This window comes from Uloborus diversus, chromosome 8, assembly GCF_026930045.1.
Source record: "Uloborus diversus isolate 005 chromosome 8, Udiv.v.3.1, whole genome shotgun sequence".
NCBI lineage: Eukaryota > Metazoa > Arthropoda > Arachnida > Araneae > Uloboridae > Uloborus > Uloborus diversus.
The window spans coordinates 152,276,587-152,303,676 of NC_072738.1; the positions used below are offsets into that span (position 1 = coordinate 152,276,587).

Consider the following 27,090-nt stretch of genomic DNA (forward strand, 5'->3'; position numbering starts at 1 on the left):
TTAAGAATTATTTATTCGAAAACATATTTTTAAAACTACACAGAATGAGAGGAAATGAAACAAACAAAATGGTGAATAATAAATGATCATTACTGACCTCATTAATAAACATACAAGATTTCCTCTGACTCAAAAGCTATTACCTATAGTTTATACTTTGCATACATTGAGTTAATTTAAGTTTATAAATTTTCCTTCAAATTAATTTGTTATGCAACAGATAATTTGTTCTTTCCGATAACAAATTAAATTTGTTCTCGGAAAGAGCGAAAAGGAGAGATGGGTGCTGCAAATGTAGTTAACGGTAAAAATTGATTAAAAAACGATTTAAATTAACGGTAAAAAGATTTTAAGTAGTTATTTGTGATTAAAAATTATATCTCAATTATATTTATTATATTTCCAACGAGAGTGTCTACCGGAAAAAAAAGTTTGTAAGCTTCCCACGGGCCGGACAAAATCTGTTTGCGGGCCGGATCCGGCCCGAGGGCCGTTGGTTGGAGAGCCCCGCATGAGTTTGTACAGTTGAAGTCAAATTTTCACATGAATTGATTGCGTTTGCTGCTGTATCCTGGAAAAAGAACTGCACGTTTAAAATAAAAGTAGATGTCCAATAAGTTAAATCAAGATTTTTAATGGTTAAACTATTTTCAGCTAATACCTAAAATACCGGTAGGGGAGAGTGTTGTACCTCGGGATACTTTTCATATTTTAATTTTTAACGTCAATTTTTTAAATCAAATTCAAAATCCACATGGCACATTAGAAACCAAAAGATTTTTTTTTTAAATTCAGGCAATTTGAAAATAAAATATTGCCAGCCATTTAAAGTAAGAGTTCCAAGCCGTCCCAAGGTACAACATCCAATTATACCCTGGGACACATCCTGTTGTACTACGGGAAAGCCTTCATGATTCAGGAAACTGCCATATACTTAAACCAATGTTGCACCAAGAAGAAAAAAAAATCATTGTAATGATTTAAATCATGAATAATAATGTATCATTAAATGTGTTTAAAAGACTACATAAGAGAAGAAAATTTTTCCATGGTCCGAAACGTACCTTAATAATTAAGAACAATGCACATGTTGTGCATTGGAATGTGACCTAAGGTATAATATGTTTGACTGTCTCAAGGTACTATCCCTCCGTTTAAGAAAAACCAAAATGGTGGTCAATTTCGATGTACAATCATTATTTTCTCATAACCAAAATATTCAAAACACGTCTCATTCATAACAAAATAAAATTCAGTTGGTTAGTTTTACCAATACAAAGACTGAAAATGAAATTAAAATGAAAAAAGGATTTACTTTGGAGTCATAAAATTTTCTTTCTCTCACAAAACTGTCAATTTTACTCATTTGATGCTGATTTTTAGTATGGCACCATTAAACGGTGAAGATCACTATTAGAGGTTTCAAAAACATGGCTGCTAAAATTAGATTTTTAGAAATTAGCAATGTCCCAAGGTACAACACTCTCCCTTAATTTACCTCAGCAAATACCGGTTTAATGAAATTTTAAAACAGCTCAAAATACCGGTATTCATTATTGCAATCCCTACTTAGAACACGCTTCAGAGGAAAATGGCTTTTCTCCAGTATGGGTTCTCTGGTGACTTTTCAGGATTGACAGGTAAGAAAATTTCGCAGAACAAATTTCACAGGAATATGGCTTTTCGCCAGTATGGGTTCTCAGGTGGTCTTTCAGGTTTCTTCGCAAAGAAAATTTCCTTGAACACACTTCACAGGGAAATGGCTTTTCTCCAGTATGGGTTCTCTGGTGACTTTTCAGGACTGATAGGTAACAAAATTTTGCAGAACAAATTTCACAGGAATATGGCTTTTCGCCAGTATGGGTTCTCCGGTGTTCTTTCAGGTTTCTTCGCACAGAAAATTTCTTTGAACACACTTCACAGTTAAATGGCTTTTCTCCAGTATGGGTTCTTAGATGGTCTTTCAGAACTGACAGGTGAGAAAATTTCGCAGAACAAACTTCACAGGAATATGGCTTTTCGCCAGTATGGGTTTTCTGGTGGTCTTTCAGGTTTCTTCGCAGAGAAAATTTCTTTGAACACACTTCACAGGGAAATGGCTTTTCTCCGGTGTGTGTTCTCAAGTGCACTTTCAGGCCTCCCAGATAGGAAAATGATTTAGAACACACTTCACAAGGAAATGGCTTTTCATTCGTATGTGTTCCCAGGTGATCTTTCAGGTGTGATAGTCGAGCAAATTTCTTCGAACAACTTTCACAGGAAAAGCTCTTTTCGCCAGAATGGATTTTCAAGTGTGCTTTCATGTGCCAAAGTTGCGAAAATTTCTTAGAACACACTTCACAGGAATGTGGCTTTTCTCCAGTGTGAGTTTTCAAGTGCGTTTTCATGTTTGATAGTTGGGAAAATTCCCTGGAGCAAATTGCACAGCAATATGGTTTTTCACCCGAATGGATTCTCAGATGTTTCTTGAAATTTGATGCATCGGAAAACGCCTTTGAACATTGTTCGCACAAATAATGTTTTTTAGAGCGCTGATAGTTCTCAGAATGATGTGCCATTGCGAAGAATGTGGAAGTTTTCTTTCATTAAAATTCGGAAGATGATGGATTTGTGTACAATGATGGGTTCTGAAGAGCTCTTTCAGTCATAACACGTTTACAATTGTCCGAAATTACAAGGGTTGCTCTTTTTAAAAAGGAGCTTTGATATTTGTTGGTGAAGAAACTGTAACCGAAAGAATAGGCCTTGTTCTTGTAACTTTTATTCGTAAATTAAACTTTAACCCTCTTGGTGGCAGGATCACACCTACTCTATGTTAGAGTCTATAGACTAACTCGAGTCTATTCAGGCAAATCAAAGAGATGGTCAAAATAGGCATCGAAGGTTGAAGAATATAAAACAAAACAAGCTTTTTACACTAGTTCTTATTGGATATTTGTCATAGTTTTTTCAAATGAGAGTCAGCTTTTCTCTTTCACTCTCTCTCTTTTTGTTTCAGTTTCCCGGAGCGCCGTTCATCATACTTTGATTTGATATTTAAACTGTAAAAAGATTTTGTTACAAAAATGACACTGTTACTTTTTTAAAGAGATTTAATAGGTAAACGTGTGTATAGTTGGTTCTGAATAAAATCTCCTCTATACACAAGTGCTTTTGTATCGTTTTTCACAGTGTTTTTTTTTTTTTTTGTTTCTAAAATCGAAGGGACCAATATGATGTCTAGAATAGTTTTCCTTTCTACTGAAATTATTTCCAGTTGCAAAACTGGCAACTGAATACTTTTTAAAAGTTCAATAAAGCCCAACTTGCGTGCGTCAGCTTTCAGTACATTTAACTTTTCAGACGATCGCTCAAATAAAGTGAAAATAAATACAGACAATGATACACAAGTATTCGACTCGTGGTACTGATGATGACACAAAACACGGTCAAATATGTTACAGAGATTAAGTGAGAAGCATTTCGTCAAACAGCAAAGTTGCCTTCTCTTTATTTTAAGCTCTTTAATTATAGTTCACAGATGAATAGCAAAACCTTTGTTCATTTAAACGATCTTTTGTTAGTTTCAGAGTTAAAAGAGTACTTTGGAACTAATTTCTTCCGTATAATATAAGTTGGGCGATCAGTGAAACACAAAATGAAATGCCACAAAAGTAACTGACAGTTGTGAAAAGATTTTGGAAGTAACACTAAATTTCTTTCATAACTGATAAGCTCATACTGAATAGTTCTTATTCAATGATGATATTAGGATAAATAGCTCTTTACCTAAGCAAGAAGTACTACTGCCTGAATGAGCAGAATTTGAGACATTTACTGGCAAAGTCACGAAAAGTGAATCCAGACATGAAGCAGCCTGCACTGCATACGATATGTACATTGGTCTTTTGTTTGCTGTTGCCTCAATTAGGTTAAGGAATGTATACAACTCTTTCAAAGTCTTGGATCCAAAATTTAGAGAAATTTTGCCATCGTTGCGTTTTCCCAAACGATCATTTTGAAAAGATTTCTTCGACGAAAGCAGAAACAAAGGTGAGTATTGGTTTCACTCGTGTCAAAGTCCGGTCTCATACTTGAATTCCAACGACATGCAATCCTGAAAAGAAATTGAAAGAATTAGAGCAACGGCACCAGTATCAGACAAGGGTGTAGAAACAGACAATAAGGCTTTTAGACGGGTGAAATTGATGTTGCTGTGGCCCATAAATAAGGCGCAATCATCTAGTGTTATCAGAGTGAATTGTTTCAAACAGTTGGTATTAACAAGGCAGTGGTGGAAGGTAATGAACAGCCGCCGCGTGGTCAGCTGATGTTTCATGTTTGTTTGAATTTGAACTTTTGCACATTTTAAAGAGAAAAAAGGAATTTTGTCCATTACTTATCCTTTCCTTATCCTATCTGTTACTGGGTTTCATCATATTTTTCGGTGTCTGTTACCGAGCGTTGGACCTTTCTTCGAAACTGAGCGAATAAAAATGGAATTATCTGATTCAGAGGATTCAGAAGCAGCCAAACGTTAGATAAGATGTAGTTGCGCGACATATAAAAATAGTTTTAAAAGCTTAAATACTTTAAATTCTTAGAAAATTGAGTTAACCAGAAAGCGATGTCTTAAGCATGCCGGTTACTGGTGCCGTTATCCAAGAGTGCATTAAAGATAAAAAGTATAGAAGCGGGGCTGTTAGTTGTTTGACATGTGACAGCTGTATCCGATTTTGACCGTGGTTTATTTGCACAGTTAAAAACCGGCCCGTTAAAAATGTCAAACGGCCCGTTAAAAGCGTACTAAATAAGCGTTATATGCTATTGTAATAAAATTATGTAACAACAAGACATTCACTTTTGTAAATTAATTATTGATAGCTTAGCTATTCGAATCTTATTGTAGAGTGCTATTTTACTATCATAATTTACCAATTATTTATTAAATTAAATTCCTATGCTAACCACAAGTAATTAAATGCTTGCATTTGCCAATTCGGCACGGCTATGCACTTTCACGCCCGCAGTTTAAAAACATATTTCATTTAAATTTTGTTTCACGTCATGTTCATGTATAATTGCTCTAATTTGATGAAACAATTAAAAAAATGTTTGATTCGTACAAAAAGTTTTTTGTCACTGTATGGGACGCATAAATCATAAAACAGGGTGTATCAGTATAGCGTTTAGACTTTCAGGGCAGATAAGTCAGGGATGAAAATAGCCTCAAGTCAAAAAGAAGGAAAAATTGCGTGGCTTAAAACGTGCATTTTCTTTTTTTTTTAATATTACGCGAAATAATGTATATATATATATATATATAAATATATATATATATATATATATATATATATATATATATATATATATATATATATATATATATATATAGATTCTATGCTGTCTTTTAGATATTAATAGAAAAAATTTGTTTTATTCTTTTTTACTAGTAGAAATGCTAGCGTATTAATAAATAAAATAAGCTTGCTTTTATTTAAGATTTTAACAGATATTACAATTCTATTTACTACTTTCAATTTCCCACAGCCCACAAATTAGAGGAAATTAAAATTTTGAAATGTGACGTCTAATGCTATAAAACTTCCGTATAATTAAACACTCCGCTGAATCATTAGACAACCATAGTTATAAAATGATATCAGTGCTGCCAACTTTAGGGAAACAATTTGAGGAGCATCTGTGGTGATTTTGAGAAGCATTTTGAAATTTTGTGGAGTAACTGGGTATATTGTACAAAAATCAATTAAAAAAAACTAAAACCAATCTAAAAGTTTCTGAGCTTTGATGGTTATTTTAAGCACTAGCATAAAACTGATTTTAAAATCAATAAAATAGCTTTGAACATTGTCATGCTTGGAGATTATATAAGCATCTTTAATTTCCTATACTTACATTCCTATACATACATAATAAAATAGCACAATATAATTAAAATAAATTAGAATTCATTAAAATCTCCAAGAGCTATGTCTCTGATAAGCTTGGTAAGCATGAAAACTAAATTTGATGAATGGTGTTCGCTTGAATGGGCGTGGCAGTCTTCAGGGAAAAAAATATGTATGTCAGAAGGGTTGAAAATAAGTCTAAAAAAGGTGTTAGTGTCTAAGCAGTAGAATGGCATAGCAGACAAAAATGAGAGCGTGTTAAAGAAGCGGATGCAATCGGATTTCAAAAGCTATATCTAACGATTGCCCGTCACTCTGCTGTATTTTCCCTCCCCACTAACAGCAAGTTACTTCCTTTTTTCTACCCAAGAAAGAACGTTTGCCTCAGCAAAAATCCCGATGGGAAGATCGGGGCAGAAGGGAGGTGAGGTGGAATTGGCACAATCACCGCTTGAAAGTGACTGTGAAATGGGCATGGGCGTAGCAAAAAAAGAGCGTACAAGTCTTCAACAAAAAAAAAGAAGAAGAAGAAGAAGGGTTGAAAATAATAGTCTACAAAAAGTTATAAAGGTCTAAGTGGTAGGATGACATAGTAGACAGAAATGAGCGAGTGTTATGTAAGTGGATGCAATCGGATTTTGAAAATGCGTAAACGCCATGGGCGGATTTATGGGGGGTCAGAGGGGGGCAATGCCCCCCCAGTTTTGGGTGGACTTTATGTAGCAACAACACATCTTCCAAAAATTTTAAAAAAAAATCATTATTTTTTCGTTTTTGAATAGTTCAGAAGAGCATGGGTGGATTTATAGGGGGGGGGGACAAAGGGGACAATGCCCCCCAATTTCGCGAGGAGTTTATATAGTAACAACTTATCTTCCAAAATCTTATAACAAAAAAATATCATGATTTTTTTTCTTTTTTGAATAGGAAATTTTCAGAGACTGGAAAGTGCAAATTATTGATAGGTTCTAAAATCCCTGAAAAGAATTGGCGCAGTAAAGCCTACAAGGGCTCTTGAGCCAAAACCCCAATCTAACCAACCAAACCTTGAAAATTATTAGACAAGTCTTTGAAACTCCTAAGCAAAGAGTGCTTCAATTTTATTTCTTATCAAGTGTATAAATTAAGAATTGTTCAAATGGGTAGTATGTTACTCTCTTGATACCTATTCTCTTAATTGTGCACCATTTCTTTAAAGTATTAACTTGCATCACGAAGCACTTTTAAAGCGTAATACTTAAAAAAAAAAATATTTGCCTATTATTTCCAATTAACCCTTATAAGACTTCAAAATGCAGAATTTTATATCCATTTTAGACAATTTCCTCCGGGGGAGTAACCCCCGGGCCCCCCTAAAACTGGAGATATTCTATATCCCACTTAAAAGGGAGCACTGCGTCACTCTCTTAATACCAGCCCCCTCTCTTTTAAGGTCAATTTAAAAAGGACAGCATGATTACACACAGTAATGAAAACGACACATAAAAAAGTAAAGAATGGCCTTACGCATCACAGAAAACAGGCAAAAACATCGGAGGGGGAGGGCAATTAAAAATCTTGTTCAAAAAAAAAATAATAAAATCCTGCCCCCCTAGGAACTCAGTCCTAAATCCGACTATGGTAAACGCCGACGCTTGCTACCTCACTCTCGAGTCTTTCCCACTTCCCACTCACGGAAAGATGTTACTCTATTCTTTCTACCTTAGAACGAACACGTGAGTCAGCAAAAATTTTGACGGGAAGATCGCGATCGATTGCTTGAAATCTCTCAACCAGGAAATGAAAAAAAAAAAAGCGGAAAATCGCAAATCCGCGGAAGATTTTCATCCCTGAGATAGAGTACACCTAGACGATGAGAAACTGTGAAGTTTTCGGAAATACTGAAGAAGCTTGACTCCCCCCCCCCCCCCGTAAAAACTCTCCAAACATGCATACAAAACTCATTGACATCATTCAAAAAAAAAAAAAAAAACATTCTGAACGTTTTTTCTTTTTTTAATTTTCAGTTTTAAAATGTGTTGTCAACCCAAAATTTTCTGAAATTTCGGATCACAAACATCCCTGGTCTACATTATCTAGCTATGCTTACAGTATGTGTTTTATTTACAGCATTTGATTTCGGCCCTTAGGTAAAACAAGTTTTGCCACCAATTAAAGTTATTCATGACAATAATATTATCTGAAAGAATCTCGTTTTGTCCCAGACCTTTGCTCAGTGTTATTTGTGGTGTCACCCTCTTCCCCAACCCCTGCAGACGCAAAAGAACAGAAAAAAATATGTAAACATGAAATTCATGCAAACTACATCTGTGTTATAACAAAATTCTAAGTGGACTGTTATACAAAAACTGAACACGGTTGGCTTTCTGCCGGCAGAAACTGGTTTTAACCGGTTGAAACCGGCAGATACTGGCAAAAACTTAAAATCGTCTTAAAAAATTAAAGTAATTATTAAATGATATTTGTTTAGGTAAACTAAAAAAAATTAAACTTCATTTCATCATTGTAAAAAATAAAATGTTATGCTAGTACCCTTGATTTCGTTCAGAAAGGAAACTTTTCAATTGCTGATGCTCATAATATTTGGATTAATCTAAAAAAGGACGAAAATCATATGGGTTCTTAGGATAGAGGAGTGACATACAGAGTTAAACTGGCATTACTGTTTGTTATTTGCTGGCAAATAAGCTTCATTGAAACTGCTTGTGATTGAAATTATCATGTGCTTCAAAAAGAAAGTGTCAAATTTTACTTGCCAATATTAATCTAGATTTCGTGCTTAATATCACAACTTTGCAAAACAAATTGGCCCCACTTCTCGAAACTCGTTTTTCTAGTCGAATTTTTACCACTACCCTAGTTACTACATGATGGACCAGTTTAAAAATATATATAATTTGAAAGTTTTATGAATATTGCTTGTTCTTTGATGCATTGCCTGCTAGCTCTTCTGTTGCAAGAATACTATTCTAAAGTTTCTCATTGGTGCATAGTAAATTGAGAAACTATTCAGATTTTTGGAACCACCTTTTCCAAGAAGCAACTGCAGGGTCCAAACAATGTAACATTTGATTCTGAATTGTGACAATATTGTAAATTAAACTCTGCTTTCATTAACAATTAATTATTTTTTTCCCTGCATTTTCTACTGTCTGTCAATAGTTTTTTTTTTTTTTTTTTTTCATTTTGAGAGTTTTTGCCAGTTTCTGCCGAAAATGTGGCAGAAAGTGGTTTCTGCCATGCCGGTTTTAACCGGTTTCTACCAGTGGTTTTAACCGCCCCGGCAGAATCTTGCCAGCCCCGAAACTAAATAAAAGTGGGGGGGGGAGTTGCCCTCGGTAAAAATTTCAAATTTGTAGTCTTAAAAATGCATTTTTCTTCTTATTTTTCAAATACTTGCAATTCCACTTAGGGTGACACCCCCCCCCCCCCCGGTATTGACGTCACTGCATTAGGTACACATACAATCAGACATACTCTCTTTTAACGTTAATTACAAGGGTAGCAATAAATATTCGGTTAGTATTCAGCATACTGCCTATTTGATACACTAAGAGGTTGTCCAAAAAGGATGTCACACTTTCTTTCAAAAATGTTGACCACCCCCTCCTTCCTTGTTCTCTTGTTACTCCCCTTCCCCCCTCAAACCATAGCATCATTTATGGACTGCCTCTAACCAAGTACAAGCGTCCCTTGTATAACACGGCACTTCTACAACATGGTTTCGATATTACAGGGTACCAAATTTACGGTTATTATAACACGGTACGAAACTTGAATTTAATACTTCGTGGTTTTGATACAACACAAACGTAATCTTTAAAAAAGATGGAATTCTGTTAATGTGTAATAAATCAAATAAGTTTTCACTTTGTTTTTATGAAACTTGTTTTCAATATAACACGGTATGCATCCCTCGATTTACACTGGTGTGCAAAAATTAAGGACGAAGTCGAAAAATTAGCATATCAGCTGAACGAAGAGGCAGAGCGGACAGAAAGACCAATCAGGAGATTAAGTAAGGTGATGTACGGTAGCACATGCGCAGATATGCAGACAGACGTAATGGGGAGTGTCTGAGTAGTATAAAGCATGTTGTCGGTGTAAGATCAGTATTTCTGGCAAAGAGATTGTACGCCGTATAGCAGTTAAAATCACACCGAGTTGCTGCCTCAGCGAGAAATGGCGAATAATCAATCTGTAACACGACATATGGATGCTTTTACCCTAGGTCGAATCATTGGGAAGTTAGAGAAAGGCTGCAGTGTGACAAGTGTGGCTGCAGAGTTCATGTGCTCACAGCATCGTTTCACGACTTTGGAGACAATTTCAAACTACAGGAACAGCTATCCGGGGGTTCAGCAGTGGTCGTCCACGAGGAACCACACCCGCAGATGACCGGTATATTGTCTTACAGGCGAGAAGAAACAGGCGGCAGACAGCGGGAGAAATCGCTAGACACACGACACAGGCGACCGATATCGCGTTTTACCGTGACCAGAAGACTGCACGTTGGTGGTCTGTTTGTACGACGCCCTGTACGGTGTGTACCTCTAACGCCTGCCCATCGGAGAAGGCGTTCTCTGTGGTGCAGGGAACACCAGAATTGCAGAGACAATGAATGGGGACGAGTAGGGGTAACTAGGGAGCCTTGACCATAAGGGAGGCTTGACCCACCCTTCAATTTTTGTATTTAAAAATATTTTAGCTGTTTCTCACTATATGGCAGTCAAAGCTAGTGATGTGATCAAGCACCCATCTTAGTTTTATCCATCTAGCTATCAGATGTGTGGAGATATTTAGAAAAAAATGTTTTTCAACCTAAAAAATAAGAATTTTAAGCATAATTTGTAAGACCTTTTCAGCAAATGTAATTAGTTTATACTTTTGCAAATGGGATTTTCTAAATACTATAATATTAAGCTTTTATTATAATTATAAAGTTTGTTCCTTGAATTAGGCTTAACCTCATCATGTGCTATTCTGTACAAAATGGGTAGGTGAGGAGGCTTGACCCACTCTATGTAAGGGATGTTTGACCCACTGGGTCAAGGCTCCCTTACTTAAATACTTTACGAATTCTAGAAATACTATTTATCAAAAACAATTTATAATTACAATAGTTACTTTATGGGGATAATATACATGGTTATTATATATTTTGTATGTTTATAATAAAACCAAGACATTGATAGTTAACAAATATTAACTTTTCAGTTATTGTTTACAATGGAATTTTTGTAGCAATAATTCCTAACAAAAACTAAATTATGATTAATTCATGTAGTAGGCGCCGCTCAATGTTATCATTCGCTTAATGTTATCAGAATCACGAAGTCCCGGAACACTTGTATGTTACAGCACATTAAAAAAGTCGGATAATATAATCAGCGTCTTCGTTTATTGTTATCACTTTTTCATAAACTTTCATTTTTTTTCCCCGTTTTTGTTCCTCAATTAACAGAAATACATGGGCAAATCCTGACGACACTAACTTTCTGTGTAGCATTTTATGGTTTTCAATAGCAGTTCAAGTTTTTTCTAGGAATGAAGCTACAGAAAGTTTGCCCCCAGTGACCACAGACTAAGAAAACTTTCTTTTGCACCTAAAAAAATTCAGTCGCTGGACATGTTCTAGGCATTGATGTAGGACCTCCATTGTTGCCATTACTTTGTAAACTATTAAAGAATTCTGTAGAGATTGAAAACAAAGCGAAGTTAAGTTAAAATTTAAACAACAAGCAAAACCATGCTGGAAAATATAGAAAAGCTGAATGCGCTTTGAAACTGGTTTACGAATGTCAGGGAAAACGGTCATATTTTACTTCACCTATTACTATGTGATTAAAAATTGCATAATTTAGCTTTAACTTTTTATAATTCAGATATTTCCATTCTGTTTATAATTTAAAACTGCGTTCAGTTGAGTCATTGTGATTTTAATTTGAGGTTGCCAAAATAAATGCACCTTAATTGAAAAAAAAAATCATTATTTTGTGTCTCCTGGATTCTTTTCGGTTATTGTTATCATATTGTATCTGTCCCAAAGTGATCACATTAAGCGCCAAGGCCGTATCCAGAAATTTTTTTCGGGAGGGGCCCGGATTAGCACATTGCCCTAACACACACACACATATAGTATACAAAGACACACCAAACTCATAAAAATTAACACAGAAGATTTTTTGTCTCGATTAATGATTCCACTGTTTGGGCTGTTGTTATTTTATTTTAATTTCTTATTATTTTTCTTATTCATCTTGTAGTGGTAAGGATAACAAGAGAGTGTCCCTTTAAGTCGGATGTAGAACATCCATAATTTCATGGGGTCCGTGAGTTTTTCCCCTGAGAAACAAAATAAAAATTGCTTGCTCGACAAATCATGGAAATTAATGGCCAGAGAGGAAAAACGAGAGAGGAGAAAAGAGAAGCACCCAGTCATCTGCTCATATCGGCTTTTAGTGAAGTTTGTGTTTGATCACTAACCCTACTCTTTTTTTTTTTTTTTTTTTTCATTTAATGCCCTACAGTATGAAGATTCTACAAAATAGTTTAAAAGAAATGGTGACATTCAGAAAATAAGAACAGAAGAGTAATATTCTGGCCATTTGGACAATTCATACTTTATTTTCTTGATAAGATACAAAATTGAAGAACTTTTCAAGAAATTTCAAAAACTTAAATAATTTTCAAAGACTCTCGAACAGGTGAAACTATTTGAAGCTCTTTATTTACACTTTTCAGAAGTTGATTGTACGGTCTTGCAAAATGATTATAACTTTGTAAGACACACCCGTTTTAAGTTAAAAAAATAAATGCAACGAAATATTTCTCGAAATAAACTTTTTTTTTTAAATCACCAGTAGTGCAGAAAATGAAAGAGAGTAGAGTAAGTGTTATTTTTTTTTCTCATACTTAAGGTATTAACAGTATGCAGTAGAAGTAAGAAAAAAAAAAAAAACAAGCAATAACAAAAGAACTTCCGTGATACTGAATTCGGCATTAAATAAATGCAAGACATGAAACATATCAGTCACAAAAATGATCTGGAAAATTATGCTACAAAAACGCGAGAATCGTGATTTTTGCATTTTTTACTCAGAATGTATTAAGGAGCTGAATTTGGCACATCTTGGTAACAAAATACTTGCCTAATCGGAAAATAGGGGCCCAGCCTTTGGGGAGTCCCCGGCTCGAAATCAGTACAGTGTAAGTTTTATAAGAGTTATAGGGGGAGGAGGACAGGGTCGTACACAGAGGGGAGAAAGGACACCTGTTGGCCTGGGCCCGAACTTAAATTGGGCCCAATATTTTTAAACCTACGGTTGAAAATATGGGTAAACAATATGGAGAGGGCCCAAAAAAAGACATTTGTGACAGCCCCAAAATTTCTGTGCACGCCCCTGGAGGAGGAAGTGCACAGAAGTCAGTTTGGTAGACTTGAAAAACAACGAACTGACAAAGGGCCTGCCTTAACCCTGAACTGCCCTGAATTGAATTGGGAAAGAGAGCAGGAAGTCCTAATTAAAGGTCTAAATTTCAAGTGTGCCTTGCGGCTTAATGAGAACTAGAACTGCTTTTTCTGTATTTCTTCAAAATATTATAAATTTTGAATAGTAGCAAAATTAAGAATAAAAAAAACTTTGTTATTTTCCTTTTCTGACATTAGGAATTAAAAAAAATAAATAAATAAATAAAAATAAAAACCTTCTGTTTTACGGTACGAAACATTTTGGTTTTCGGGGGGGGCGGGCCCGTCAGCCCCCCCCCCTCTGGATACGGCCCTGTTCAATGCTGCCTACTGTATATGGCAATTCTCTAGATTTATTCCAAAAAAAAAAAAAATCTGGTTTTTGAGGAAAATTTGCAAATTTAAGTTTTTTTTTTTTTCAAAAAGTTTCTCTGTTATAATTATTTTTTTATAAACATTTATTTTTTATGAATAAATTATTACTACTAACACAGAGAAATACAATATTGACACACCTTTTAGCTGCACTGAAGAAGAAATAGAAGATTTTATCGTTAGAAAATAATAAATTCGATTTTGAAGACTTTGCTGTTGTAAAATTTGCAACAAAAAAGAGATTTGTGTTATTTTGTTGGGCGAGTTACACGAGTATAGGTACTAAATGATGAGTATGAAGTCACCTTCTTACGACTATGTGAACAATCATTTAGTTTTATTTATCCAGAAAACAATGATTCATAAATTCAATTCTAAATATTAATGTACACATGATCTTAAAAATAATTTCTGAACAATCAATTATCATGATAAAACATGTATACTTAATATTTACATAATTAATAAAAAATATTTTCTATTTCTAATTTTACAATTATATATCACTACCCGGGTCAAGCCTCCCATACCATGGATCAAGCCTCCCTTAGTAAGGAAGGCTTGACCCAATAACCAAAATTTTAAAAAATATTAATTTTAGAAAAGAAAAAATGTATTATTTACATTATCGCAAATATATTCCTGTTGCTAATAGAATGTCCTTCAACATGTGCTATCATACGATATTTAAATTTTAAAAATAAAATTTACAAAAATGTTTATCTGAAAACGTGGTCAAGGCTCCCCAGGTTCCCCTACTCATTACAGATGAGAGCAGATTTAGTCTGAGTAGCGATTCTCATCGCATACTCATCTGGAGAGAGCAGGGAAGCTGCAATCATCCCTCGAACATCATTGAAAGGGACAGGTATGGAGGTCGCGGTGTTCTCGTTTGGGGAGGCATCATGCTTGGTAGTCGTACACACCTTCACATCTTCGACGCAGGTTCAGTCAACGGGACCCGTTATTGTAACGAGATTCTTCTTCCATATGAGCGTCTTTTTAGAGGCGCTATGGGTCCGCAGTTCCTTTTCATGGACGACAATGCAACAAGTCATCGCACAGTAGCTCTCGGAGAGTGAGGATATTGAACGTATGGATTGGCCGGCACGATCTCCGGATCTCAGTCCCATCGAGCATGTATGGGATTTTCTAGGCAGACGCTTGGCAGCTTGTACCTTACCACCAGTAACGATTCGGGAGCTTCGATTGGCGCTGCAAGACGAATGGGCAGCAATGCCTCAACAACTCATTGACACCCTCATTCTCAGCATGGGCAGACGCTGTGAAACCTGCCTAGCAGTCGGAAGAGATCATATCCCCTACTAAAGACCGGATGTTTCTTGCTGGACACCCATCACAGGGATGTTTCGGCCTTCAGTCGCATTGCGCTCTATGCTACTTTTTCAATAAAGCTTCTTTTTATCCCTCTGATTTCTCTTTTAGTAAGTGTTGCTTACATTACACATGTCCTTACGTATTGGGGATCTTACGGTATTAAATGTGTTGATTTGGAAAGCTTTTGTACAAAGTTATATTGAAAAAACCGTCTCGTCCTTAATTTTTGCACACCAGTGTACATTATTTCCAAGTCTCGTATAACACGGTTTCGATGTAACACGGAACACGGTTTCAATATAACACGATACATAATTATGTATTGTGTATAGATATTAGGACTCGACCGATGCATCGGCCTGGCCGATGCCTCGGCGCCGATGGTTCAACAATTTAGCCATCGGCATCGGCATCGGCGGCCGATGCTAACTTGCAGGAAACATCGGCCCATCGGCCTTAAAAAACATCGAAAAGCCGATGGAATTGGCCGATGTTTTTGGGAAAAAAAGGACATTTGTTGTTTTACTTTTTAATACAAAGTAAAGGGAGTTATTGTTTTCATATAAAATTGTTTACTTAAATTTCAGTATGAATTTCTATTTTAGTCACCCCTGAAAGAGTTTTTTATACAGCATTCAGGTACCAAATAAGTTAATTGTTGCGTTGTTTCTTGCGGCTGGATGTACGTATGTATCTCTCATAATTCATAACTCAAAAATGGTAAACTGTAGAAGGCTAAATTTTCGCATGTATGGGGTGTGCGTACGTTCCAGTTGTGCACTTCACTTTTTGTTTTCAATCGGATGTTCTAAAAAGCCTATTTACTCATTTTTTGTGGCTATTAATTACTTATTTCAAGGCAAAACTAATACAGCGCCTCAGACTGACGATCATTTGGTGATATATTGCCGAATTGGAGACCATGGAAACAAATATGAGATGGCGAAACCGGTTTTGTTTCATTTTGTTAGATTCTCGTTGAATCGACGGTAATTTTTAATTTTTCGATATTTGTAATATGAATCACAGTAATGCAGTCTTTTTTGTATCGCTTCTGCGGAGCTACAAGTTTGGGGCCCGTCTAAATACATTTTGATGCCCTATTTCTCTATCATAGAAAATGTAAAACATCTATCATAAGCATTTTTGCAACTCGGGCCCCTACGGTTATGGGGCCTCTCGTGCAATTGCAATATTTGCTATATTTTAAATCGCGCCTGCGCGTCAAAACAAACTCGGGTGCAAGTTTTAAAAGTTTTTTTGCTCAATGTTTATGATTACTTTGAACTCTATTTTTTACGACTATTTTTTGTATTTCCGAGAACACTAGCGTGCCCCTCCTCCCACCCCCTCAATTTCTGAAATTAAACTGTAGTTGTACTTTTGAGTTGTTTAAAAGTAACACCATTCATAAAATTAGAGTTTTTTTTTTTTTTTTTTTTTTTTTTTCAAGCTTTATTTTTTGTTTAGGAAAAATTTAGAGAATTAATCTAACAAAATTGATTAAAGACGTTTTGAATAGTGACATAATTCGGAAATCAAAGGGACTTTTGAATTTTTTCTTCGTAAGTGCTGAAGTAGATTCAGAAACTCTTCCGAGGCGTTGGTGGTAGCGGTTCTGTACTAAAAAAATGAGGCCAAAAAGTTTAATGTTGTGAGTTACCCCAAAATCAAAGGGTGACCCTCCTAACCCACCCTCGTCGTGTCAAGCATTTCTTACATATTTAACGATTATTTATTTTGGTCATGAAATGTCATTTTGCGTATTTCTTATATTTGTTTCACCTATATTTCGTAATGCGAAATCTTTTTTGCATCATGAATAGCGATCGATTTTTTTTTCTGTTATAAGTAACTATTTTTATGTATTTATATAAAATCAATGAATAAGTTATTTTCGTTTTCATCATATTTTTAATAATATGTTATAGAAAAGTTTGAAGGATTTTCTATTATGCAATTTTTTAAATTTCAGAAAATTATTGTTACATTGAAAAATTTAATTTGAACTTGTTCGTAGTGCTTCATAAAAGATTAAACAATCAAATTATTCAATATTACGTGTGCAAACATCAGATCAAGTAGTATATGTATTCAGTTATTAACTTGGTGTAAATATTGAGTTTGTTTATTGTAGTTGCGTTTTAAGAACCTTGCTCTTTTCATGGCTATTTCTTTTTTCAGCAAAATTTATGTCACTCTTATAGCTTTTATGAAAAATGCAAACTTTTCTATTCATAACTTTTAAATAAATATAAAAATATTCCTAATATGATTTAATATTGAAATTTATCTGTTACCTTTTTTGTTTAATTTGATGACTAAAAAATGTCTACGTGCAATTTTTCCACTTTAATTGCGTTATTTGTTGACGGTATTATAGTTTTATTCTTAATTTTCATTTTGATGATAAAACATAATTTAATGTTTTTTAACTATGTTTAATGTACCTAAATCCATACATTTTGACAATATTACTGAAATCTTAGTTATATGTTCAATTTAAAAAATCAATTGGTTATTAAACAGTCTCTTTGTTTTTCTTCCTTTTTTTCTTTCTTTCTTTATTTTATTCTTTTCTTTTCTTTTTTTTTTGGTTGTTCTTTGTCTTCCATCATACAGCAGTCAAAAAAGGAAAAACATAACTACACCCTATACAGATTGTACGTACTACGATCCAAAAGTTCGGGGGACAAGCTGTATAAAACCTTACCCAGAATAATTCACATAACCAAAGCACATCCACCTTCAAAAGGTCGCCATGAGGGACTATGATACTTCTTCCAGCGTTCATATAACTTTTGGAAACACTCATGGAAGCCATTTTTCGCTACCTTCTGTGATGAAGCTTTATCTTTTCCTGACGGAAGAAAGCGGCGTCCATGCAAATCTTTTTTGCAGGGAACAGGTAAAAGTCATACGGAGCTAAGTCCGACGAAACGTTATGTTATTTGTTTGTCATATCAGAGTATTGACAAAACAAACCGTGCGTCCTCAGCATGAAAGTCGCCTTCTTCCTCACGATGAAGTTAAAGCCTTACAGGAAGTTGCGAAACAGGCTGCCAATGCTTCTAAAAGCTATACGAAAGTTGGCAGAAGTGCATAGTCGTTCAAAGTGACAATTTTGTAGATAAATGTGCTTCGGTAATGTGAATTATTCAGTATAAGGTTTTATACAGCTTGCCTCAAACTTTTAGATCATACTACGTACGTATGAGTTTTCAACTTACTATTTCATAACGTTTTTGAGTGACGCAAGTTTACGCGGATGAAGACATCACATCACAAGTGAGTTTGCCATAATTAACAAAGGATGAGTTCAAAATAGAAATTTCGGTCATCTATATGTTCTTAGGTACATATGCATGTACAGATGTGCCGAAAAAACTTGTGAAGTTTAAATTGGGTGATCGTAAAATATAAATTTAGGTCGAAATCTGATATATATATTTTGTGATTACAATTCCTTATTCGTCGAAAGAAAGTAAAATGAAATGAATCAATGATTCTTTAAACCTGACAATCTTATCAATTTATTTCTGTTAGATTTTTTTTTTTTTTTTTTTTGCCATCGGCCAACAACATCGGCCATCGGCCATCGGCAATCGGCCATACTGAGGAAAACAATCGGCCATCGGCCATCTTTGAACAATCGGCCAACAATCGGCATCGGCCCATCGGCCAAAAAATGCCACCGGTCGAGCCCTAATAGATATATATGATGTACATAATGGTGTATACATAAATATGTACCTAATTTTTCTCATGCACAAACATAATATTAAAAATAAGTAAAAATGTTATTTTTTAAAAAAGTCTCATACAACACGGTTTCGATTCTACACGGAACGAATTAACTGTGTGATACGAGAGACATCAGCACCTATTCTGTCTGGTGAAGTACTTTAAAATTCGGGCACTGAATATCACTCAAATTTTAATTTTCACTTGATAAACAAGCATATGCAATGAATGAAAAGTATAGTATCATACTCAAGGGCCCCAAAGCAGAATATTTGACCATGTTCTGCAACGCAAAATCACTTGACCAAAATTGTTCTGCAAGTAGTACTTCAAGCATTGTATACACAAGCAACCAACGTGATCTTTTCCACAAATCGGGATCCCTAAATCAAAATCGTTTCATACAGGAGGTTTTTTTTAACTTCACTGTTCATTTCTGTGCAACCTAAACTGATTGAGATTCTCCAAAAAAAATTTCATATGCTTTCTAAAATGCATAGAAAGAGCAAAGATACAAAATTTTATAAAAATCCAAACCTAGGTTTCAAACCACGTTTTTTTTTTGTTAATTTTACATGGCATGAAGGAGTTTTCGACAAATATCTTCCAACTCAAGATAGAACTTTGCACAAATTTTACAGATTTTTTTCAGCTCAAAGTATAATCTACAGTTCTTGCATTGCATATGACTTATCAAATTCAACATTTTTCGCAAACTTTCCGCCAAATTATCGTAACTTCTGAGAAATTCAGATTTTTTTCTAATTTAACTGCAAAATTTGGTCAAAATGTTATCTTGAGTTATGGAACATATTTGCAGAAAATCTTAATTTTCTGCAGAAAATTTGAGTTTTACTCTCACATTTGAACAGAATTGTTCTGCAGCTCAGGCATCTGTTCTGCGACGTACGTCACAATTTTAGTAATATTCTGCTTTGGGGCTCAGGGGCATGCACCGAAATTATGGGGCAAGTCATAAATGACTTTTACGGGTCCCCCTGCATATTCTTTACCCCTACGTCTCTACAAATGTTTCACCTCTCAGTTTAAAAATCTTGGGTCAAGCTCGGGTACTACCTAATGACCAGGTAATTTTTTTCACTTTTTATTGTAATTTTTTTAATTTCTAATGAAGTCTTGGCAAACTTGCTTTTAATCCTCATAATTAACATGAATCTGAACTAAATAAAGTTGTAACTGTACTTTCAGAAAAAATTTGGCTTTTTTTTAGCATTAAAAACTCTTATACCATTATTCAATAACCATCAGTTACCCGGTTAACACCAGCTCAACGTGTGGTAAAAAAACCACTTAAAAATGCTCCTGATACACTTCTTGATGATTCTTATGCAAAATAACCCCCCTAAATCCTAATATGATCACCATCCCCCCCCCCCCGTTCCACCCCATAATTTATATTTAGTTTTTTACTGTTACATGGGACGAGAAAGGGAAGCACACTGTATTTACCATTAACATAATTCTGAGGTGCTATTGATGTAAAAAGCTCAAAAGCAAGCAAGACCATTCACAGCAAGTTGGGACACTCAAGGCGGTATTTTTTGGTTGATGTTTATTTAGATAAAATATCTAAAAAAACATTACCAAAGATATCTTTCTGTAGGAATTTTTTTTATAATTTTTCACTTATTTTCTGGCGTAAAACCAGAAAAATGGACCCACTTCTATATGTCCCATGTCAGAAAACATTTTTAATCTTAAAAATAAATAAATTAATTAATTAATGCTTGAAAACATACCACATTGCATACGTGTCACGCAGCAGATCGTAGACATAAAAATAAACGTCCTCTCATATTTTAGTTACTTAAGTTTCACTCACAGATATAATTAAGACCAAAAAATGAAATTAAGTATGCTTATACTATTACATTAATCTCAATAAGTATTTCAGGGGGGTACCACAACTATTGTTTATCATTTCTTGTATATTTTCAAAGCATTTGATCAATTGTGTCAACACCAGATTTTGTTTTACAATGAAACATGTGTTTCATTGTGGGGGTGCAAGTGGGAAGCAATTTTACGGCTTGTTTCTTGTTAACTTACAAAAATATAGTGCTATGTAGTCTTGAAACCGAATGAGGAACTTTGTGTCTCTTGCAGGGGTGCCCACCTGGGGCGGGGGGGGGGGGGGGGTATGGCGCAGACTGCGCTATTAAAACCATTAGGGGGGAGGCTCTTGCTTTTTTTGGGTGGGGGTCTCCGAACTACTGAGGGGGGGGGTCCGCCTTTGCCCTTAGGGGGTGGACAAACATCTCTCGTGACATAGACAATAATATTTTAGGTTGAACATGTGGCTTGTGTTCTCAGCGTATCTACGAATGTCAGACGCTAAAGCAGTTGAAGTTGAGCTAATGAGAGTGAAGTGAGAAATACGTAAATAATATTTTTTGAATAAAATTGCCCATTACAATGGGCTACATGGATGAACTACTCGGGTGACATACGACCTTTGGGCCATAAGTCAAGCGCCACTGATATAAATAAATAAAATACTCAAAGAATTCACTGTAAAATCAACGTGTGCAACCAAAAACTTTAGTATCAAAAAAGACTAGAGAAAAAAAAAGATTATTAATGACAATCCAACGTGAAACGTAAGCATAAAAGATTAGGAAAATAACAAGTCATTTTGTTTCACGGTAAAAACAGGATTTCTTAAGAGGTGTGTCAGAAAAAATTCCATTTAAGTAGAAGGGACATCAGCGAAAAATGTTTTTTTTCCGGCTCAATGCCTTCGAAATGGTTTATACCAAGGTTCCTGGTTATTGAGAGTGAGGGAAACGTTTGGTTCTTGAAGCTTGAAGAAAGGATTAAACAAAGCTAAGACTATATTCAGTAAATTACCGCCCATTAGCCAGGGCTAAAGCAGAAATGCGTGAAATACACCGCCAGCTCAGTCATTTCCAGCTGAGGACTGCAGTTTCGTGCTTATTAGCACTCATCAGCCCGGCATAGGAAAGTGACTGAGCTGGAGATGGAAAACCTCACAAGGAAGCCAAGAGTGCTAATAAGCACGAAACTGCAGTCCTCGGCTGGAAATGACTGAGCTGGTGGTGTATTTCACGTAAAGCTAAGACTGTTTTGTTCACCCACTCGAATAACCTCGTTCCTAATTTGTTAAAATTTCATCTATGTACTCGTTTGTGAATTAGTTTTTACTACCACAGCTGAAAATAATGCAGAGTAAGAAAAACTGGAAGGTAGTTCCAAAGAATATATTATAGAAAAATGAAGAATTGTAAAGAACAATACATAATAGGGTAACGGCACCAGTAATACGTTTGGGTTTAAATAATAAGAATGTTAAGCGGGTAAAAACTGATGTTGCCGCGACCCAAGAATATGGTGCAACCATCTAGTGTTATCAGAGCTATATGAGCTAGTTGGTATTTATACATGGCAGTGGTGGAAGGTTACAAACAGCCATCACGAGGTCAGCTGCAGGGTTGTTTGGTTTAAACCACGTTGGTTTAAACCATGGTTTAAACCAATTGGTTTTTTTTTTAAACCATGCGTTTTTTTTTTTAAATGGTTTTTTTTAAAAAAAAAGCCAAAAATAAAAATATATTTTACAGGTTTACATTGATTTCCCCACACATATTGAAAAATGTAAAATTCCATTTATGCTAAGTTCCTAGCTAAGTTGCAGAGATATATATTAAAATTGCAAAGTTGCTTCTTCAAAATTACAAGCTTTAATCGAAAAAAAATATTAATATATCTTTTATTTCATATATGTGCCATAAAGCAGATTTCAGTCAACTTCCATCATTATGCTTAATTTGCATGATTAGTTAAGATTTACTAAGGATTGAATCTTTTATTGTAGATGCAATCCATTATATTGCTCATTCCTGTTGCAGTGGTGTGACATTTTTGCCCATTTATTTGCACTTTCCTGGAACTTTAACTTTGACTTGTAAGGTAATCAACAGTCTAACTTAATTGTTTGCACCTAAAAATTAAGGTTTGTTCTGCAGGTGAACACAAATAATATTTTTTGAATCAAATTTAAAAAAAAGTTTATACTTCACGTATATAACGTTTTTGGCAAAAAAAATTTCTTGAAATAGAATTTGCTACACATTTATTTGTTCTAAAGAGTTTGCATTTAATATTTTTTAAACTTCAATGCTGGATGCAACATGTATGCCAGTAAATAAGCTGCAATTTAAGCCATGTTACAAAAATTTTTGTATTTTTGATTTGGTTCTTTGTTTTAGCAATAGTCGATATCTTTTCCAAGTCTTTCCAAAATAAGAACGGAGTAGAATATAGAGCAGCACTTTTTTTAAAAACTTTGTCAGTACAACAGCAATCGATTTTTTGACTGTTCAATCATGTACTGTTATACATTTTGCTTTACTTTTATTTTTTATATATATGTTCGGTGTTATCATTTTTATCTATAATTTAAATGCATGTGTGAGTGTTACTCATATCTTTTAGCGATTGTATACATTAGTATAGTTTTTTACCCATTGGATTATCTGCGGCTACCATATTAAAATACAGTTGGTTCTCTGTGTGTTTAGTGACGCTCTATTTAACAACTTTCTCTACTTAAAGATGACTTTTCACGGTCCCTTATGCTCCACTAATTTTAAAAGCAATCTGTTTAAGGAGGCATTCTACTCAAGGACGACTTTTTGTGGTCCCTTGAAAGTCGTAAAGTAGGAAGACTACTGCATATGTTTGCAGATGCTGAAAATTGTTCCCCATTGAATCCCCATTTGAAGGGGATAATCTTATATATGCAGAGTTTCACAAAGTCCACCTGACCCCGATCCCACAAAAAAAATTTTTGATAAATTTAAATCTTATTTTCTAATATATTGGGTAACAGCATCAGTAAGATATACTTTAGACATTGCTCGCAGATTAACTCAATTTTATGAGCGTTTTAATGTGTTTAGACTTTTAAAACTATTTTTCTCTCATGCAACTACATCTCATCCAACGTTTGGCCGCTTCTGGATCCTCTGAATAAGTTAGTTCCATTTTTATTTGCTCCATTTCAATAAAAGGTCCGGCCCCCTAGTAACAGACACCGACAATTCTGATGACACCCAATAGCAGCTAGGATGAAGAAAGGATAAGTAATGGACAGAATTCCTCTTTTCTCTTCAAAATGTATAAAAGTTCTTTATTTTTCGATATGAAACCTTATTGAATTCAAATGAACAAGAATCACCAGCTGACCAGGGTTGGTAAAAAAACCAGTTTTTTTTTTTTTTTTCAAAAAAAACATTTTTTTTTTGTTTAAACCAGGTTTTTTTGGTTTAAACCGGGTTCTTTTTGGTTTAAATACTATTTGCGAGAAAAAATTAATTTTCGGAAGGTAATTAAGGTTCCATGTAATTAACAGTTATTCAATAGTCACATTATACCTAATTTCTTGATTAATTAAAGAGATAAGAACAAAATCTTGTAACTAAATTAAATAATTAAAATAGCTTTCTGCTGGGAAATATTGATTGAAATGTTTGACTTGATTAACATATTAGTATGCATGTATATATAGACCCTTTATGATACGAAATACTTCAAGAAGTGGTTGTGATGCGGGTTAAGATAAAATATAATGAAGATCCAAGAAAAAAACTATAAAACCAACATAATATGAATAATTATCGAATAAAGGTAAAAGTTATATTTTTAAGCATAACCTTTTTAAAAGAACAATTTTCATATTTTTTCTTTCTGATCTTACGTAATGTTGATTTTTATATACACAATGTCGCAAATATTGTTATACGTTATAAGCTAAAAACAAACAATAATGCAATCATAAATTAACGATTAAGACGTCTTTCTCTGACAAAAATCGATAGCAGTGCACTTCGGATTGACGCCGGGACTTCTCTTTGAAAATCGCGACGCATAGAAACTTTTTAAACAGATATAAGGGATTCGATATGACATCAATCCGAGGCAGAATGCTACGAATTGTTTTCCTGGATTAGGGCTAGAATTCTAGGACTTAGATTCCTGGACTAAATTAGGTTGGGCCAAAAATTGAGAAGGGGATTTTATTTGAACCATTGATCTAATTTGCTTAAAGATTGCAGGTGCAGTGACTTTGGAAAGAAGGAGAAGAAAAAAAGAAGAATGTCCAAAATTAGATTTTGAACTAGCAAAGTTAATGGGTGCATTTTTCTATAATCATCACTTTAAAAAAAAAAAAAAAGGAAAAAAAAAAACTCGTGAAAGGACCTGCAGATAATACGACTGTCGATAATCAGGAGTTTACTACACAGTAAACTCCTCTGCGGATGATCTGCAAGCAGACCATCCGCAGGGTGGATTATCCGCAAGTTAATCGATAATAAGGAACATGTGTTTTTGCAGCAAAAAGCATTGACCAAGATGGCTGTTTTTTTTGTTTTTTTTTGCGTTGAAAAGTTGTAAATAAATTCAGTTACTTCTGTTTTATTCATTTATTGTGCTTACTTCATCATACTTTCAGTTGTCCTTTATTAATGCTATATTGCGTGGTGCAAAAATTGAAAATCTTTTTACTGTACAGTATATATTTTCACTGTTAGAAATACTGCCCTTTTTCTTTTCAGGAAGAACAATTTTTATTTTATTAGTCCTTCATTTTTGTCTTTTTGAGGACCCGGAATTTTTACTATCCGCAGCACTTGTGCCACCCAATTCTGCAGATAAACCCGAGTTTACTGCATTTTGCTTTTCAATGAACAAATTGAGGACACTTATAGTTGATTTCAAATAAGAATGAAAGCTTTGGCAGGATTTGATACAATTTACTTTGGCAATTTACACCGCTATTGGCAACTCTGCTTTTTATTCGCACACAAATCAATCATAAGCGATAATGCCTTCTTTCGGATGAAAGACAAGTGGTCCCCTCTAAAAAAAAACAAAAAAAAAACACAGATTATACTATGCGGCACTGATTAGCTACCTGATTATACAACGTGGAGTAACAGGCTTAACTTCTTACTTTAATATGATGCTATAATAAAAATGGCACAGTTGTGCACGACAAATATTCAAACTCCCAGTCTTCAGGAGAAAAAAGATGATTGAATTTCTTAAACATTCCTCCAAATGATATGTAAAACCCTTTTTTTAAGTAAATTTCACGAACTTAATTTAATAAAGTGTAATAATTCCTGTATTGCTTAAGGTAATTTTTAACAGTACATTTTCATCTATTTGATTCTCTCCTCCCTCCTCCACCAATTTCCACGTTATGTAGGATTATCCCAAGATCTATCTCGCCAATCTACTATAGATTAAAAACTCACTGTATAAAATACAATGTGAAAGGAAAACTTACTTCTTTTGATCAGTAAATAAAGATATAGAACAAATTAAAGTTCAATGCACTTTTCGTTCTCAGCTTGGTTTTGGACATCAACTTTTCAGTCGGCTTGGATCTGGTAATTTGTCTAAATTGTTCCTATGTAGAATTCCAGACAATTTATTCATCCTTTCGGATAACTCGAATCAAGGTTTTTTCAATCGAAATTCTACAATGGCAGAATGTATTTAATGCGTAATGCTAAGATCAAAGTTAATCTTAAAATTTTGAACTACAAAGAAACAACTGTGAACGCCATTACTAACGGTTGCAGGGAAGCAACAGAGATAGTTGGAACGAGCCATGCTTCGTAAAATAAATATAAAATGACGTTAATGGCATACATTTGTAGAAAACTGCGGTTAATATCAAAATTATTTTCGTTTTATTTTTTTAAATAAAATTTTTTTTTATTAAAAGTATTTAAGGAATTAGAGCCTACTATATCCGATTTGCAGTTTTGCGATCTATAACGTCGTTTAATTACTGAGACATTTTTGTATGTTTATCGCTCTTTAGTTTGCCAAGCACGCGCCAAGGTGCATGCGCAGTGACTGGTGAAATTTAATCATTTAGAAGGGCGTAAAGCTTAGAGCATGGCCACTGAATACTGCATATATGCCTGAATACGTAAGCGCCAGCGCCATCTAATGGGGCCATGGATGGATAGAGAAAACCACGTAACAGCGTTGAATTCGGGCTTAACGAGAAAATATTTAAACTCGGGAAACCTTAAATTCGGGAGAAACAGCACTTATGTGTCAGTTCAAATGCTAAGAAATAAGAGCATGAAAATTTTAAGATATAATAATTCAAATTGGATGATGAAAATCAGACGCCTTTTGAAATAAACAGAAAATAAACTTTTAGTACTGAAAGATAAATTAAATCACTTGAAAGTACAAATAAAACGA

At 34.5% G+C, this 27,090-nt stretch overlaps 1 protein-coding gene across 1 annotated transcript; it reads right to left on the reverse strand.

The window, feature by feature from the left end:
- Window positions 1–26,341, reverse strand: LOC129227467 (zinc finger protein 235-like). Its single transcript, XM_054862033.1, has 2 exons — window positions 26,153–26,341; window positions 1–4,096 (listed from the first exon to the last, which is right to left on the reverse strand). The coding sequence occupies exon 2, from the start codon at window positions 2,556–2,558 to the stop codon at window positions 1,566–1,568; it is 993 nt and encodes a 330-aa protein (XP_054718008.1). The 5' UTR covers window positions 2,559–4,096; window positions 26,153–26,341; the 3' UTR covers window positions 1–1,565.
- Between the last annotated feature and the right edge of the window lie 749 nt (window positions 26,342–27,090).

What these genes read in the sequence shown, in the direction of transcription:
- LOC129227467 (XM_054862033.1), bottom strand. Translation starts at nt 2,558, where the DNA reads ATGGCACATCATTCTGAGAACTATCAGCGCTCTAAAAAACATTATTTG.